This window comes from Macaca fascicularis, chromosome 16 (genome assembly GCF_037993035.2).
Source record: "Macaca fascicularis isolate 582-1 chromosome 16, T2T-MFA8v1.1".
Taxonomy (NCBI): domain Eukaryota; kingdom Metazoa; phylum Chordata; class Mammalia; order Primates; family Cercopithecidae; genus Macaca; species Macaca fascicularis.
The window spans coordinates 6,618,607-6,637,003 of NC_088390.1; the positions used below are offsets into that span (position 1 = coordinate 6,618,607).

General features: G+C 41.4%; 1 protein-coding gene across 26 annotated transcripts in view; it reads right to left on the minus strand.

Moving 5' to 3' along the window:
* Positions 1-1,087: 1,087 nt before the first annotated feature.
* The window catches only part of KIAA0753 (KIAA0753 ortholog), a 64,525-nt gene continuing 47,215 nt past the window's right edge, over positions 1,088-18,397 (minus strand). For 24 of the 26 annotated variants that reach the window (XM_074018403.1, XM_074018401.1, XM_074018391.1 and 21 more), the window contains 4 exons: positions 17,616-17,697; positions 13,620-13,740; positions 12,890-13,114; positions 1,088-2,644 (listed from right to left, as the gene is read on the minus strand). In XM_074018403.1, coding sequence (XP_073874504.1) covers positions 2,527-2,644; positions 12,890-13,114; positions 13,620-13,740; positions 17,616-17,697 — 546 coding nt within the window. In that variant the 3' untranslated portion in view covers positions 1,088-2,526. Of the gene's footprint in view, positions 2,645-12,889; positions 13,115-13,619; positions 13,741-14,966; positions 15,132-17,615; positions 17,698-18,397 lie in introns of all 26 variants that reach the window. The other 2 variants (XR_012425182.1, XM_065532636.2) reach the window with 2 other exon arrangements.

The window sequence follows — 18,397 nt, forward strand, 5'->3', positions numbered from 1 at the left end:
GACAGACCCCCCTGTATAAAATCAATCAGTCTGCCCTTCACCTTTCATTAATTCATAAGAATTTACTGAGCACCAACTACAAGCTAGGCAGGGTCCCTGCCCTCAAGGAGCTAAACAGTCTAGAGGTAAGCACAGAAACAGACAGAAATCTTGTGTGGTCAAGCTGCGGCGGTGGAGTGCTTGGAGTGCATTTTCATGTCTCTGTACATTGGGGATGGCCTATGCAACACAAAAACACTGAACTCGTGTGTTTCTGCTTCTGAAAATAGTACACGAATAGTTTGGGAGAAAGCTGAAGGGAATTACAGAATGATGTACGGTCAGCCCTTGTTCATGAAGAACAAAAATTCTAGATGTCTGGGCTGGCTCCAAGGCGATAAATGGGAACTTTTATATTCTAAGGATTTAGCTTCCATTTTCAAATAAAAATGTTTATTTCCTGCAGTATATTTTTGTGTCTTTGGAGAATGCTCTGGCTGCGGATGTTTGCGATGGGCTAGGGATATAAAGTCGACACCTGGACACTGGGGCTGGTTGAAGCCCCACCCATGAGTCAGAGAAGGGCAGATCCGCCTGGTGGGAGGAGCAGGAGAGAGAGTGGGAAGATCCTGAACCAAGGCAAAGCCTGGGCTCGGTCTTTCAGGACATGGGCTGCAGCAGAAGTGTGAGGAAAGGGACTGCTCCAGAGGACTGTGTCCAGCACACGTTGAGTGGGGATAGGGAAAGGCAGGAAGATAAGGAAAGGTGCTCAGGTGAACTCAAAGTTTGTTTGGTCAAATTATCTCCTCCTGTGCCTCGCTTTATTCATCTATACGATGGGAACAATGATGCTGTCCACCTCACAGAGATGAGGTGAGGATGAAGTAAGTCACTACATGGCGGGCCTGGAGAGCAACGCTTTAGCAGGTGCCCAATAAATGTTAGCTTTCATTGTCATTTGTTTTTTTTTCTCGGTGGGAAGGGGTGGCAAATAATCCACTATACTCATATCACATATAAAAGTATTCTCAATGGTTTCTGTAAATCACATTTCACTTTGCCTGTGGGAAAAAAGGGAGATGTAAATTATTTCAAATAGACAGGCACATACTTTAAAATATTGGGTTTATTTTTAAAAATCAGCACAGTACAAACTGCCACACAAATTACTTTATACTAGCAATGACAGGTGCTCCTATTAATTCAAGTGTACACATTTAACTCCCCAGTTGAAAGACCTTGTAATTTACCTTGAAGCTCTTTACATTCTGAAGTTATATAAAATTAAGCAGGAAAACATTAACATTAAATGAAAATCAATTTTGCACAAATAAGTGTGATCAAGCAGCTTAAATCACCTGAAATTCTCGTACTTCAGAGAAAAATCCCAGATGACAGCACTGGAGGGGTTATAAAGAGTTCCCTTATTCCCTGGGGGCGTCTCCGGCATTCTTTCTGCACGTTTCCTTCACTGAGCCTCAGGCTAGGAATTGAGAGGAAGTCTTCCCAGGCAGTGGCCTGATTCTTATGCACATTGTGTTTCTTTTTCTGAATGCAGAGTTTCTGAAAACACAGGCTTTTCTCTTGGAAAACATGATCTGTAAGATGTTGGAGGACCAGGCCACGACGGTTCTTAAGTTTCTTCCTTTCTCTGGGGAGACGCAGAGGTCTCTGCGCCACCCGTCTGTTCTCTACTCCCACTCAGAGTTCCTTTGTGGTATGAAATAGAGACACTTCTGACCTCATTGGAGACACGGCGAGCTCTGTACCTTCAGCCAGGCACAGAGAAGGCCTGGGCCTCTCCTGATTCCTCAAACTTCCTCTGAATCCAGAGAAAGTTTTTTATACCAGATTGTGTCAAACACAGCAATAAACTATGCTGAGGAACTAAAAATGTGAAAATCACCTAGGAATGGAACATTGAAGAAATGTGTGTTTATTATTGTGCACTGACAACCGGGGGTGGGCGTGGGGGTGGGGGGCTCCTGTTTGTAATAAGCTGCAGCAGAGCAGAGGTTTGGCAGCATAGCCAAACTGTGCTCTCCCTGAGTCTGTAGCCTAGTAGGGCCAAAGGTCCTGACAGGAAATCGCCAAAGATGCAAAACAGGGGCCCGGCGATGGGACCAGCTAGTAGCTGCACTTGTGTTGGCATCAATGCCACCAAGGGTTCAAAAGCAACCTGAATCCGTGTGTGAAATATACGTATCGATTATCTTTCAAAACATTTTCATCACCAAACTGAGCCAGAGGAATGAACATCATATTTCAATAGGAAAAGTACACATTCTGAAAATATTGCCATAATCAAGTCGTGTTTCCTGGGCACCGGTAAGTATAATACATTGCATCATACATTTCTAGAACCATTGCCATAACAAAAGAAAATGCAAAGTGAGGATGACCTCCCTGGCACTGCCTTCCTTTCCGTGGGCAGCACCTTCTGGGCCTGGATGCACAGCTGAGGATGAAAATTTCCTGTGGGCCAAAACAAAGGGTAGTGCCATCCCTTCTCCAGTGTGAGACAAAGGGCCTCGCCTCGGAGAGCCTTTATGTAGCAGCCTCTAAGAATTCTGAGGTGAACACAGCTTCTGCATAATCTTCACACATATCCTGAAGTTCAGCAGCCACGGCACCCAGAGCTTCATCTACCAGCTCTTCTGAAAAGCTGGAAGACAAACAACACAACCAAAGGTATGCACAAGGCCAGGCGCAGTGGCTCACGCCTGTTATCCCAGCACTTTGGGAGGCCGAGGCGGGTGGATCACCTGAGGTCAGGAGTTTGAGACCAGCCTGGCCAACATGGTGAAACCCTGTCTCTACTAAAAATACATACAATTAGCCAGGCATGGTGGCGTGCACACCTGTAAACCCAGTTACTCAGGAGGCTGAGGCAGAAGAATCACTTGAACCTGGCAAGTGGAGGTTACAGTGAGCAGAGATCACGCCACTGCACTCCAGCCTGGACAACAGAGCAAGATTCCGTCTCAAAATATATAAAATAAAATAAAATACAGTAAAGGTATATACAGCCATGTATGGGAGTCATTCTTTTACTCAGCTGTGGAAATTAACAAGTCAATTCTGAAATCTAAATGGAAATTCAGAAGGCCAAGAACAGCCAAGATTTTTTTTTTTGAGACAGAGTCTCGCTCTGTCGCCCAGGCTGGAGTGCGGTGGCCGGATCTCGGCTCACTGCGACCTCCGCCTCCCAGGTTCACGCCATTCTTCCGCCTCAGCCTCCCAGGTAGCTGGGACTACAGGCGCCCACCACCACGCCCAGCTAATTTTTTGTATTTTTTTAGTAGAGACGGGGTTTCACCATGTTAGCCAGGATGGTCTCGATCTCCTGGCCTCGTGATCTGCCCACCTCAGCCTCCCAAAGTGCTGGGATTACAGGCGTGAGCCACCATGCCCGGCCAAGATACTTTTGAAGAAGAAAAACAAGGTAAGAGGCCCTGCTCTCCTAGACAGAAGGATGCGATGGTGCTTAGATCCCAAAATCCTGCTAGAGGGATGGGCCTAAAACATACACAGGATGGACTTCATCCTCAATGTGTTTGAAACCAGAGGCAGGCCGGGCGCGGTGGCTCACGCCTGTAATCCCAGCACTTTGGGAGGCCGAGGCGGGCGGATCACAAGGTCAGGAGATCGAGACCACGGTGAAACCCCGTCTCTACTAAAAATACAAAAAAAATGAGCCGGGCGCAGTGGCGGGCGCCTGTAGTCCCAGCTACTCGGGAGGCTGGGGCAGGAGAATGGCGTGAACCCAGGAGGCGGAGCTTGCAGTGAGCCAGGATCGCGCCACTGCACTCCAGCTTGGGCGACAGAGCAAGACTCCGTCTCAAAAAAAAAAAAAAAAAAAAAAAAAAAAGAAACCAGAGGCGACCAGAAATGAACCAGCTGCAACCTAGCCCCACCTCTAACAGCTGCCTGACTGGCCGACGGAGGAAAGGGGTGTGCCTTCTTGTAGGAGACAGGGCAGGATACTAGGGGACTCTGCACGGGTGCTCCCTGTACACACACACACACACACACACACACACACACACACACCCCTTTATTTTCTGAACGGTGCAGGTTTCGTATCTCCCAAGTAGCCCTACAAACAAGGACATTCTCTTAAATAACTATGGTACAATTATACCAATTATAAAATTAACATTGATACGAAACTATTATCTATTCTACAGGCCTATCTATCTACAGGCCTTATTCAAATTTTGCCAACCATTCAAATAATGTCCTTCGAAAGAAAATTTTTTCTAGTCCAAGATTCCAGTCCGGGATTCCATGTCGCATTTTGTTGTCATAGCTCTTCAGTCTACGGTAATCTGAAATAGTTCTTCAGTCTTTCTTTGCCTCTCATGACCTTAACATTTTTTAAAGAGTAAAGGCCTTTTTTTGGGGGTGGGGGTGGGGTGGGGGCGGGGAGAATGTCCCTCAATTTGGTTTTTTTCCTTAAGATCAGATTCAGGCCATACGTTTTTGAAAGGGATGCCCCGGAAGGACAGTGTGTCCTTTGAGTGCACCATGGTATCTATTTGATATTCATTAATGATGACAGTGAATTTTGCATTACTGAGTTATGGTGATGTCTGCCAGGTTTCTCCCTTGTAAAGTTACTGTTTTTCCCTTTGTAATTAATGGTATAGTGGAGGGAGATACTTTGAGACTACATAAACTCCTGTTTCTCATCAAACTCGCCTAAATCAATTACTACAGGGTTGCTAAACACGGATTTTCTACTTCCATCATTCCTTCTCCATTTAATAGCTGGCATTCTACTGTAATGAAAGCTTTCCCTTCTCCTTTACTTATGTATTCATTCCTATCAGTTTGGCCTTATCGTTTGGTCTTATTTTATTGTATAGTTTGTAATCCATTACTATTATTACTTATTTTGATGCTTGAAAATGTCCTGGATTTGGCCACTAGGCGCTCTTGTGAACTCCTGTGAACTCTTGACATGTCCCCATCCTTTGAGCACTTCCTTTCTAGCACAGTATGTCTGAGGCTTATCTTACATTTTTCCAGCCCCAGTCTTGTAATCAGCCATTCTTCCAAGAAGCCCGGGTACCTCTTCATGGAGAATGGTATTTAGAAACCAAGATGTGGGTACCAGGTGTGCTCATTGCTACTGGCACCTCTGCTTCTGGGCCTTCTCAGCAGACAAACTAAGAAACATCCTGTATCTATTTCTACATCTGTAAAAAACCATATATTCATCCCAACCTTCCCCTAGAAACCTTGCTCCCATTATTCACAATGTACTTACTTATTGGACCAATCCTAAAATATAAAGTAGTTTTAGAACTGTTAACCCATGCCACTGTGTAAAAGAAACCTACAAACTAGAATCCAGTTATGTGTTTATAGTTCTTTTTGTCTTTAGCCAGAGGTATAGAGTCAATATACTGTGTTCAAAAGTTATTTAGGCTTCACTCCATTAGTGTGATTATATTATTTATTTGAAATACAGTTAGGTTCATGTTTCTGTTTGTATTCGACTTAAGGCCCCCTTCCCATCCCTGTTGATTAAAGGGGATGTATAAGAAACATTAACATGGTTTCAAAAGTCAGAGTTACACAAAAATGGTAAATGCAGATAAGTTTCACTCCCCATCTCCTATCCCTTCTACCCCATTCCCACCCGGTTGTTTTTGGTTTTTTTGGCTAATCTGACAATCCTTTGTCTTTTAATTGGCATGTAAGGTCCTTTTGCCTTTAATGTTATTCTGATATATTTGAATTTATGCTTCTAAAATAATAGGTATTTTCTACATTTGGCTCTTTGTTCTCTCTTCTTTCTTGGTTTCCTTTAGATTTTGTAATTTTTAAACTACATTTGTTCTTCTCTACTGACTTGGACATTACACACACTTTTATGATTCTTTAAGTGGCCACCCTGGATTACAAGTATCTATGACTTGACGTCTAACATTAATTGACATTCTTACCCTTTTTCCCATACAATGCAAGAACCTCAGAATATGAAATTTATCCCCTTCCTTACATTCTTACATGCTATTGTTACTGTATATTTTAAATGTGTGAGTACACATACACGCGCATCCATAAAACATCAGTATTGTTTCATACAGCCAATATTCACTTTAACCCACCTATTTACCTATTTTTAAAATTCATGCCTTCCTATATTTCTGATCTTCCATCTGTGACTGTTTTCTTTCTGCCCCCAAAATACTCTTAATATTTCCTACAGTCAAGGTCTACTGGTAATTCAGCTTTGTTAGGAAACTCTTTTCTCACCTTGCCTCTTGATGTATCTTTCACTGGGCTTAGAACTCCAGACTGGTGGTTCTTTTCATTTGGAATTTTAAAAGATATGCCAGGTCTTCCAGTTTCCACTGTTTTTGCTTGTCTTGATTTTTCTTCCTCCAGCTGATTTTAAGATTTTCTCTGTCTGAGATCTTTCAGTAATTATTATGTATGGATTTCTTTTTATTTTTCTTGTTTGGGGTTTTTGGAGCTTCTTAAATCTATGACTTGATGTCTTTTGCTACTCTGGGGAATTGACGGCCATTATCTCTTGGGATGTTGTTTCTGACTCATTTTCTCTCTCTCCTGTCCTGAGATTCCAACAACATGTTAGACCTTCTTACCTCCTCTATGTCCCTTTCCCTCTCTTCTTCACTTTTCATCTTTTTTTGTGTGTCTCCGGGAATCACTCTGGATATTTTCTTCTGTCCTATGCTCCAAGTCTCTAATTTTTTCTTCTGTTGTGTCTAATTTGCTATTGAGCCCAACCAATGAATTCCTCATTTCAGAAACTTTATCTTTCATTCTAGAATGTCCATTTGGATTTTGTTTAGTTCCCAGTTCTATGCTGAAGTTCTAATTTGTGTCTTTTATTTCTGTGAATGCACTAGGCACAGTTATTTTAATGTCTGTGAATGCACTAGGCACAGTTATTTTAATGTCTGTGTCTGATAGCTCTAATATTTGTATCTGCTGTAGGTCTGTTCTTGTTATTGTCTTGTCTTTCTGTTGTCTGGTTATTTTTCACCATATACGCGTATTTGACAATCGTAGAAATAACTTGATTCCTAAGATGATGTTATTTTCCTCCAGAGAAAATTCATGTTTTCTAATGTGTGGTACCTGTGGGGCAGTAACAATCTAGAATCACCTCAATCCAGTCTGAGATAATTTGATGCTGAGTGGAGTCCCTGAGAAGGCCTATTTATATCCAGGTCACCTGTACTTCCAGAGTGCAATCTTTTGGGGGCCCAATTAAAAGTGAGGAAAGTTCACTAGGACAATTACCCCACTTTGGCAACCCGTGAATTCCAACCTCTGTCCTCTGATTCCAGCCTCTGTCCTCTGTTCTGAAAAGGCTGTCAGAAGTGCTGCTCATCTCCCTCCAAACTGGCTACCCAGTGCTCAACAAAGGGCTAACCTCCCCAGGGCTCTGTCTTCTCCAGGACCCTGGCCCAGTTATTCTTCATTACCTAGTTAACTTCTTGATGCCTTCAAGAATATAGGTTTTATTTTTAATACAGCTTTTCTATTAAAAGTTATCCTCAGTGGGAGAGGTGGTCCAGATTACCAAGTGCGTCATCACTAGGAGCAGAAGTGATTACCTCGTTTTTATATTTGCTTCACTTTCTATATTCCTATCACTAATTTATACCTAAACTGCGAGAGAAATACAAGGGTACTTCCACTACATTCCAACACATTATAGGTAAAGTATCTGTTTTTCTTCTTCCTTTTTTAATCTTCCCCGTTCTGCTTTTCCCCTTGTGGAACCATCCCTGCTGGAGTATTCTGTCCCACTACTCTAATCTGGATTAGTTCTTTTCTATGCTCACTGAAAAATCTTATCCGGGAAAGGCTTTTGCCATTCTTCTGGAAGTTCCACTGTGAAGTCTAAGTTTACTAAAACCCAAGTCTTCCTCTTTCTTAATGTACATCTTGCATTGGTAATTTAGATCTTCCAGTAGCATGGGAACTAAATTTTTAAACACTTTGCCCACCTGAAAATGTGTTTTTGGTTTTTTTAGAGATGTGGTCTCCCTCTGTCACTCAGGCTGGAGTGCAGTGGTGCCATCTCAGCTCACTGCAGCCTTGACCTCCTGGGCTCAAGCAATCTTCCCACCTCAGCCTCCTGAGTAACTGGGACTACAGGCATGTAGCATCATGCTCAGCTAATTTTCTATTTTTTGTAGAGATGAAATTTCACTATGTTGCTTGGGCTGGTATCAAATTCCTGGGCTCAAGCAATCCTCCCGCCTAGCCTCTCAAAGTTCTGGGATTAGATGTGAGCCACCATACCCAGCCCTAAAAATGTTTCTGTTCTATCTGCCCTTATCTTTAATTGATAATTTATCTGAGCACATAATTCTAAGTTAAATTTTGGAAGTAGGCTCTAAAATCTTCTAGCTTCTGGTGTTGCTACTAAAAACAATATGCCATTCTCATTTCTGATTATTTGAATGTGTACAGTTTTTACCCTCTGGAATCTTTTGCCATCTTTCTTTTCCTTATATTGAGATGCTCAAATTTCCTTTTCATAATGATGTGCCATGGTGTGTTCTGTTCTGTTGTATTCATTTATTCCTTCACTCACTCACAAGAGGACAACTGATGAACCCTTTCAATCTAAAGACAGCCTTCTGGGAAATTTTCTTATAGCATTTCTGTGATAATTTCCCATTGCTCCTTTTTCGCTTTTCTCACATTCTGGAACTCCAGTGATTTAGATGTTGAATCTCCTAGAACAGGCTTCTAATTTTAAAAATATTTCTTCTCTACTACCTAGTTTCTTGTCTTTTTATTCTACCACTTGAAACATTTGACTTTTTTCTTTGGATCCTTCTAGTGAGTTTACTTGAGCCATCATGTTTTTAATTTCTAAGAACTTTCTTTTCATTCCCTGAAAGTTCCTTTTTTATAGTATCCTGTTCTTGTTTCATGATATAACAGTTTCACTTACCTCTCTGAGAATATTAATTCTAGCCTGTTTTTAATGTTTTATTCTTCTCACTGTATTGTCTGCTTTGCTTCCTCAGAGTGCTTATCTGTTATAATAGCCTACGTATCTTTTATCAAATGTCTGGTCATCTCAGCTGTCTGCTCATTTTCAAGAACAAGAATGTCAAGCAAGCCTCCTATTTCCTGGCTCACCTGTTGATACAGTTTGTATAATTTGTTCCCGCTCAAATCTTATGATGAACTGTAATCCCCAGTGCTGGAGGTGGGGCAAGGTGGGAAGTGTTTGGATCATGGGAGAAGACCCCTCATGGTTTGGTGCTTCTTCATGATAGTGGGTTCTCATGAGACCTGGTCATTTAAAAGTGTATGGCATTCTCCCCCACCCCTTGCTTGCTCCTTCTTTTGCTATGTGATGTGCCTGTTCCCCACTTCGTCTTCTGCCATGACTGTACGTTTCCTGAGGTGTCCCGAGAAGCCAATCATATGCCAACACCATGCTTCCTGTAAAGCCTGCAGAACTGTGAGCTAATGAAACCTCTTTTCATTATAAATTACCCAGTCTCAGGTATTTACAGCAATGCAAGAATGGCCCAATACACCTACATACATGCATTCACAAGCATCTGATGCTTCTAATTCCTGAGTCTCAACCAATGTTCTTTACAGAAAAACTTGGTTCTTGCCTTCCTCCTCATTAGGCACTTAGCTTTCTCTAGCCTGCTAAGTCAGTCACCATTTGTCTAACTACTTTATGGCTTCCAAATTCTTATTGGTATTTCTTGTTTGCTGTCATTGATGGTTTCATGTCTTTTATTCATTCTTGTAATGACATATAGTGGGATAGAGATATAGGAAGTAAAGAGAAATACATACATTCATTTGTCCTTTTCAACCAGAATTCACTTGATTGTTTTTCAAGCCAGGAATTCTTAAGAATTTGCTTTTAATAAAAGCACTGTCACCTTAAGCCTTTCCTTCCGCATCACTCTTTTATTTGCATTCAGTTTATATCACCTGCTCATGCTAATCGCTGGAAGTGCATTTCTTCAGGTATAATGAGGAATAAAGACATTAAAAGAAAGGAAAAAACTCAACTTTCTCCTTACCCAAGAGCCTTTAGATGAAGTCAACTGTCTTTGGATGCTTTTTAAAGATCTGATCAACATAACTCTCATCTTTGGAATATTCAAACCATAAACTAAAAAAGAAGAGATAGAGGCTCATGCCTGTAATCCCAGCACTTTGAGAGGCTGAGGTGGGTGGATCACCTGAGGTCAGGAATTCGAGACCAGCATGGGCAACATGGTGAAACCTTGTCTTTACTAAAAACACAAAAATTAGCCAGATGTGGTAGCCAGCACCTGTAATCCTAGCTACTCGGGAGGCTGAGGCAGGAGAATTGCTTGAACCCAGGAGGTGGAGGTTGCAGTGAGCCAAGATTGTACCACTGCACTCCAGCCTGGGTGATAGAGTGAGACTCCATCTAAAATAAAATAAAATAAAATAATAAAAAAAGAAGAGATAAAAACCAAACAGAGCTAGACTGTTCACATGCACTGTCACTTGGGGTCAAAGAACAGCAGAGGAAAATACTGTAAAAATCCAGGCATATTTTAATAGCTCTGTCCTCTACATTTTAACCTGTTATTCCTTACAGGCTGAGAGATTTTCCCTACATTTACCTAACAACTGTGAACAAAATGTATCATTTGATCAGGTGGTAAGAACACACCAGGAACAGTCTATCTTCCTTGGCTTGCTTTTGGATTTCCCAATATCCCGGTTAGCCTAAGCAAGTCGGACAGGTTACAAGAAAATGAGTACATATGCTACAGGAGCATGTGTTAACAAAAGGAAGCAAGTCGAGTTTACTTCTTCTCTTCTCCCAGATAATCCTTAAGAATACATGTGAAGACAAATGTGTGTCTCTACCAGAACAAAGCATCTTATATACTTTGAAGGGTACTATGATATATACCAAAGAGAAGTCTCAGGACTTCAGGGTCAACCTGAGGGCTTAAACACGAGTGATTATCCCTGATCCCACCCAAAATCCCACTTAAATACAAGAAAATAGATACACAGATACATACATCTACAAAAAGAGACACAAGTGGATGTGAAATGTCCAAGACTTTCAGAAGATAAAAGCACATAGAAGAATCATAACTGATTTAGCAGCATGGAGGGAGCTGAAACCTAAGAGTCTGTAAGCGGGGGGTGGGAGGGATGCCAGGCAAAAACAAGCCGGTTTGCCCTATAAAATATCATGAAGGCTCAGGAAGTGAGAGTGCTGAGAATCATGAAGGCAGAGTGCAGTATGGGGTAGAAAATGAGGAGACTGGCTGAAAATTTGCAGAACAAGCAGTTGGACTGACACACTCCACCCCTATTCTGGCAGCTAAGTGACAATCCCTTCTCCACCTCCACAAAAGAAGGAAGGTATATTCTTTGGAAAAAATAAACCAGTAATTTTAAATTCAGCCAAGTCATCAATCAAGTACAAAGGCAGACACTTTCACACTTGTAAGTTTCAAGAAATTTCCTCCAATACACAAAGCAGGATATGCTCCATCAAAATAAGAGAGTAAACCAAGAAAGCAGAAGACAAGGGCATCAGAAAACAGGGCATCTATTACAGGGAGATGTAACCGAACATGAAGGGTGATGAGGAAGGGAAGCCCCAGGATGAAAGCCATCCAGTAGATCTGGAGAGCAGCCACCCGGACTCGGGTAGGAGGAAAAGGGGTCTCAGGAGAAAAAGTAAGGGTGGGGCTGAGTCACAGAGATTAACTGATACTTTTGATCCAGACAAAAATTATATTATTGAGAGGCTGGCTACTGTGTAGGTAGAGTTAACAAACATATAAAATAACTAGCAAATAAAAAGAAATGTAATCATAGTATACTACTATTCTACTATATAAATGTAATCATAGTATACTACTTAGCTCAGTGATGAAAAATATCTTGCATGTTTGTAACAAGGTGATAACTTGTGAAGAATTTAAATGTGGGCCCTATTTAAAGAGAATAGATTTACACATATCTTTTAATTATTTGTACATAAAAAAAGGGCTACCCATTCTTCAAAATTTAGTAGCTACAGGATCTTGTTTTGTGACTCCACAAAACTATGTTACCCACATAATGAAAGGAGAAGGGTTAAAGAAAATATTGCAAAATCAGAGGCCTGCTACTGATAAAAGCAAATTTGTCCCCACCAAGAAGATTCCACAGTCATGGCTGTTTCCTGCCCAGGAATATTTTGTGTTCTCTGATGGGACAACATCAGCATTAACAGCAACAGGAAATCAGCTCTGACTGACTCCTGAGTATTATACTTCTATTGCTGGGGGCTGAATGTCCGTGTTTCCTCCACATTCGTATGTTGAAGCCCTAACCCCCAATGTGGTAGTATCTGTGGTGGGGCCTTTGGGAGATAATTAGGTTTAGATGAAGTCATGAGGGTGGAGGTCCCTCAATGGGATCAGTGCCCTTCTGAGAAGAAGAGACCAGAGTTCCCTTTCTCTGTCACGTGAGGACACGGCAAGAAGACGGCCATCTGCAAGCCAGGAAGAGGGCCCTCAACAGACACTCGATCTGCCAGCACCTTGATCTTAAGACACCCCAGCCTCCAGGACTGTGAGAAATACGTTCTTGTTTAAGTCACGCAGTCGATGGTATTCTGTGATGACAGCCCGGGCTGACTGGGACCCTCTGCCTAGGAAAAGGAGGCTGCAGAGCACCCCTGTGGATGGCACCACCCATGCTGTTTTACGGTTCCCTGTGTCTGAAAATAGAAAGCCTGTCTCCCAGCCCAAGAACAACCACTGCAACTCCAGGGCCCCAAAGCATGGAATAAGACCTTGACTAATCCTTTCTCCAGCCTTTTCTAAGTCAACAATTTCGCACTTGGTTCCTAAACAGAAGACCGTAACATTTCACTGACCTTTCAGCTATCAGCCACGGGTTGAAGGAGCCTACAGCCTCATGAGATACGATCCGAAGGTACTGCTCAAAACGACTGCAGTAGTCGCCGATGCTGTGCCGCATACCGGGTGGGACAAAGAGGGGAGCTCGGCCTTCTTTCTGTTGAGAATCTTCTGCAAGGGAGAGAAGGGGGGCCTCTCTTTTCTCTGATCCCTCCTCTGTTCCCACACTTTCATCCAGAGAACTGAGAACAAATAAAAGTGATGAAAGCATTCAAGATCATCTGTAAGCAAGGCTAAACTGTTAATTTACCCTCATGGTTTGATAGCCAAAGGCTCATCTTGATTTCTCTTTCTCACAATGAACAAAACTCAACATCCTAACACCATATATTGCTCCCCCTTTTCAATGAACCAACCCTCAACACAGTGGGAATACCCATCCCTTTGACAACAGCATTCTTAAAGCAAATCGTGCAGTGAATATTGCTACAACCTACATGTACTGATGTGATGCTTTCCACATTAAAAAACAGCTAAATGTTACTGAACATGGAAAAGCTCCTCAAGATGCAACACATTCAATGCCCATCTTGTAAACATGCTATTTACTCAGCCACCCTGGACTTTGGCAAGATCTTGCTCAAAGGAAGAATTTCTCTCTGTCTTATGGGAACTGCAGGAATTCAAAATCTAGTAACATCAAAGGTGACCAACTAGAATGAAATCAAAAGTGTCTCTGCCACTTACTTGCCATTACAGGGCCTTTCTAACATGATGTTCACGGCTGGATCCTTGCGCTCCACTGTCTTCGTGATTCTGATTAGATGAGGAGACGGGGGCTTTTCACTTACTGCTGAGATTTTTTGGTCTAGAAAAGGAGGGTCATAAAATCACTGCATATAAAGAACAGCTGGTGTCCACTTTAGAGCCGTCCTAGTGGCCAAGAACCTGAGAGCAAGTTACATGGACATCTCTTAGGCACGATGGGGTTGGCTAGCAGGGCCATGGGAAAACGCCCATTTTAAATGCAGAGGTGAATTTCTATGTTACAAAGAAACCAATGCGGAATCAGTGTTAAGAAATAATGAACTTGCTCTGAGGAAGGTTTCTTAAGGAGGTCTATGAAAAGCCCCAGGCTACATGGCTTCCATTAGGACCCAGCCACCCACTACTCAAGGCGTCTTACACAATTGGGTTTTTTAACCTTTAAATGCTTTGATTACTGAAGAAGAGAAAAAAAAAACCACTCACACCTGAACACTTAATTAGTGGATTTAATTTGTCTCTGGGCAATGCTGAAAAAATCTGCATGATGATAGTCAAAACATTAATTTATTAACTATAACTTGCAGGCTTGACAGCTCTTCTGAGTTTCAGATTATTTATAATTTTAAACGTATTTCAAGTGTAGGAAGAAAATTTGTCCTTCTCTGAAGTAGGGAGCATCTATATGTCAAGCGACTTGGGTCACATTTACATGCTTATGATTTCTTGCTGTCAGACAGAAGTATGACATAAGTCAGCTTTTGTAAAACTATTACTGAGAGTGCAATCCAATTTTCAATTGTTCTCAGAGGGGATAAGAGACATAGATACTGCACAACGCAAAGATCACTTTAAATTGGGTTTTGTGATGAAGTTAAACAAACAGAACAACCAGAAACGAGACTTACAACAATTCCATGATTCCAGAATGTGTCCAAAACCTCATTTCAGTTCTTAGTGTCCTAGAGAGCTCCTTTTAAATGCACACCTAGACTCTGGGCAGAGTCACAGATAGTGACTAATAATTTAAATCATCCTTGAAAACAGAGAACACTAAGTTCTCTGTAAGACTGTCTTCTACATGATGCAACCTAACTTTATGGCCAGTGGCCAAACCATCAGGGAAACGAATTGCCCTCCAACACTTTCCTTTCCTCTGCTTCCACACAGAAAGACGCTAAAATGCCCAGGGCTGACTCAACAATGATGAAAAGGACCCTTGCTGGGCCAGTCCCGTTCTAGGCACGGTGAGGAACACACAATGACAACCTCTCTGCTTTCAAAGAATCTGTGGCTCAGTTGAGAGAGACCAGACCCCTTCACAAATACCTTGAACACATGGTAGGACACGCCAGAAAGTGCTATGGGCGTTCACGGGCCAGGAAGGGAGCTAAGTTCCAGTGCAGAGATGCCAGGGAAAGCACAGGCCGAGCAGGATCACTGAGCCCGGCCTTGAAGAATGGCTTGACTATTATATGAGGATGAAAATGGAGGCTGGAGGAGGATTGAGGGGGAAGAGAGAACAACAGGAGTAAAGCACAGAGCACTTGAAAATAGAGAGCACACAAAAGGCAACACCTTCGTGTTTTGTTTAGATGGCTCATCTTTTGGTCAGAATTTGAGAGGGAGAGTACTTTTTCTAACACAATACCTCAAAGTCCTATTTTACATGATGACATGTGACACAGGCTGCTGTGGTAAACCTTCCATCCCCCATTTCCTTTTGTCTTCATGAGGGAGTACTCAGGGCACTTACATTCCTTAGAGGTAATGTTTAACCGCACTTTACTCTCCTCCTTTTGTTGAGTAAGGCAGTAACTGATAAGCACAAGTCAAACAGAATTTGAGTAACATTTCCCAGCCAAAGTGGTGACAGTAACCTAGCCATTGCAGCCCAAATACAAATGTATACATTTTGAAAAGTGGAGGAGAAAAGCAAAAGTCTTTTCAGTAAATGGAACTAGAACACATGGACATCCATTAGGAAAAACCAAAATGAACCCCAACCTCTACCTCAAATCATAGGCAAACTTTTATGCAAGATCAATCATAGACCTACACATAAAACTAAAACCATAAAGCCTCTAGAAGAAAACAAGAGACTCTGTTCTCTACTTAGGAGTAGATAAAGGTTTCTTAGGTCATAGAAAGCAAAAATCACTCAAGAAAGAATTGATAAGTTAGACTTCATCAAAATTAAAAATGTCTGTTCATAATGAAACATTTTGGAAATAAGCAGCTGAGCCCATTTTTCTTCCATGGGAAAAAAATTGTTTTGTAAAACCACTATCTAAGTAGACTGGTGGCTGCCAGGGTGGGAGAAAGAAGAACAGGGAGTGATGAAAATGTTCTAGAATTAGTTGCACAACTATGCAAATATACTAAAAACGAAAGAATTGTACAGTTTAAAAAGGTGAGATTTAAGTATGTAAATTATCTCCTTAAAATTATTTTAGAGAAACAACAAAACAAACAAAAACATGTATCTGGAAAAGAACTTGTACCCAGAATACATAAAGAAGTTCTATGACTCAAAAAGACAAGCAACCCCCCAAAAAAACTGACAAAAGATTCTGGACGCTTCACAAGGGAAGATATACAAATGCCTAATAATCACCTGAAAAGGGGCCAGGTGAGAGGGCTCACGCCTGTAATCCCAGCACTTTGAGAGGCTGGGCACGGTGGCTTACACTTGGAATCCCAGCACTTTGGGAGGCCGAGGTAGGTGGGTCACCTGAAGGCAACATGGCAAAACCCTGTCTCTACTGACGACAAAAAAATTAGCTGGGCGTGGTGGCGCACACCTGTAGTCCCAGCTACTTGGGAGGCTGATGCAACAAGAATCGCTTGAACTCAGGAGGTGGAGGTTGTGGTGAGCCGAGATTGTACCACTGCACTCCAGCCTGGGGAACAGAGTGAAACTGTGTCTCAAAAAAAAAAAAAAAAAATCACTTGAAAAGGTTCTAAATATCATTATTCACCTTCACCAGGATGGTGACCACGAAAAAGACTGATGACACCAAATGTTGGCAAGGATGTAGGAAACTGGAACAAGGCTGCTTTGGTAAAGATTTGCCAATTTTTTATAAAGTTAAACACAAACTAATTTTATGATCTGGCAAGTTTGTTATTAGGTATTTATCCAAGAGAAAAACTTAAGATATACACACAAATTATACACATGGATACATTCATAGCAGATTTATTCCTAATAGCCCAAAATTTAGGAGCTGAAAGAAACAAGGAATAGATCCTTCCCTGGAGGCTCCAGAATGAACTTGCCAACACCCTCATTTCAATGCCCCCAGAACTATAGGAGAATCAATTTGTGCTTTAAGCCACCAAATATGTAGCTTAAACTTGTTACAAACTTAAATTTGTTAATAACAGCAACAGGAAATAAGCAACACAGATTTAATATATTTATGACATAAATATATTTATAAAACACTATGGTGACTGAAAGAAGTCTAGGCAAAAGGGTACACGTCATATGACTGCATTTATATGAAACTCTAGACAATCAAAGCTAACTCAGAAAGCACAGTGGTTGCCTACGTGGCAGGGCATGAGGGAACTTTCTGAGGTGATATGTTCCATATCTTGATAGGGGTTTGCATAACAGATATGTTATCCAGTTGTCAAAAACCAGCAAATAGCACAGTTAGGATCTGTGCATTTTATCATCTGTAAATTTTATCTTGAAAAAAGAGCCATAAGTAAATATTAAACTCTAGTTGATAATAAGCACACTTTAGGGGTAAAGTGTGCTACTATCTGCAACTTTGAAATGCAAAGATAAGATGAACTGATGGATGGATAGAGGGATAAACAGATACGTGACAAAGCAAAGAGAGTGAAATGCTAATTGTAGAATCTAGAAGGTGAGTATATGAGTGTTTACATGTTTTTCAATTTTCTGTATGTTTGAAATTTTTCAGAATAAAATGTTAGGGGAAACATGGGGGAAACACTCACCATTGTTTTCTTCCTGCATCCAGAGACGAGGATCAGCATATGTGATTTTATTATATCTTTGACGAACGGACTCCTGGTATTTCTTTAAAAAAAAGAAAAAAGTTTAATTTATGAGAAAAAATGAGTTTCATTACAAACCAGAACTGGTAAAGATGTAAAAGTTCAGCAGAAACAACTGATATGGACGTATTGCCAGACATGGGCATCTGTCAGGCTAGGAAGTAATTAGCTCATGAGACAAAGTCTACAATAAAATGAAGCGATTAGCATAAAGGCAGTCTAGCCAGCACTGGCCACTAGAAGCTGCTGCAGTGAGGAGATGTTCTGTAAGTGCCCTGTCCAGTACAGTAGCCACTAACTACTGACTCCTTACAGTGTGTTTAATTTTCATTAATTTGCATTTTAATAAGTGCCTGTGGCTAGTGGCTACTGTTTTGAGCACCCCAGGCCTAGACAACTATTGCCAAGGGGAGATTTCAAGACTGGGGTAAACTGCATTCTTGAAACTTTCAAATCCCCCCCAGAAAAATTGTTTTTCCTCTAATGTTTCTATTTAGCAGCAAAGCAGAAATTAGATTTAATCATGGTGCAATGAAAAAGAAAATGCTGAATTGAGAGTCAGGAGACCTGGATTCTCGTTCTGGCTCTGCCAGGATTTTTTTGTGACCTTGGCCATGTCACTTACTTCCTTATTGTACCTCATTTTCCTGCACTGAATAATCCAGGGGTTAGAGTGGGTGAAGCAGTATCACAGAAATTGAAGAAGATAAAATTATCTGTGA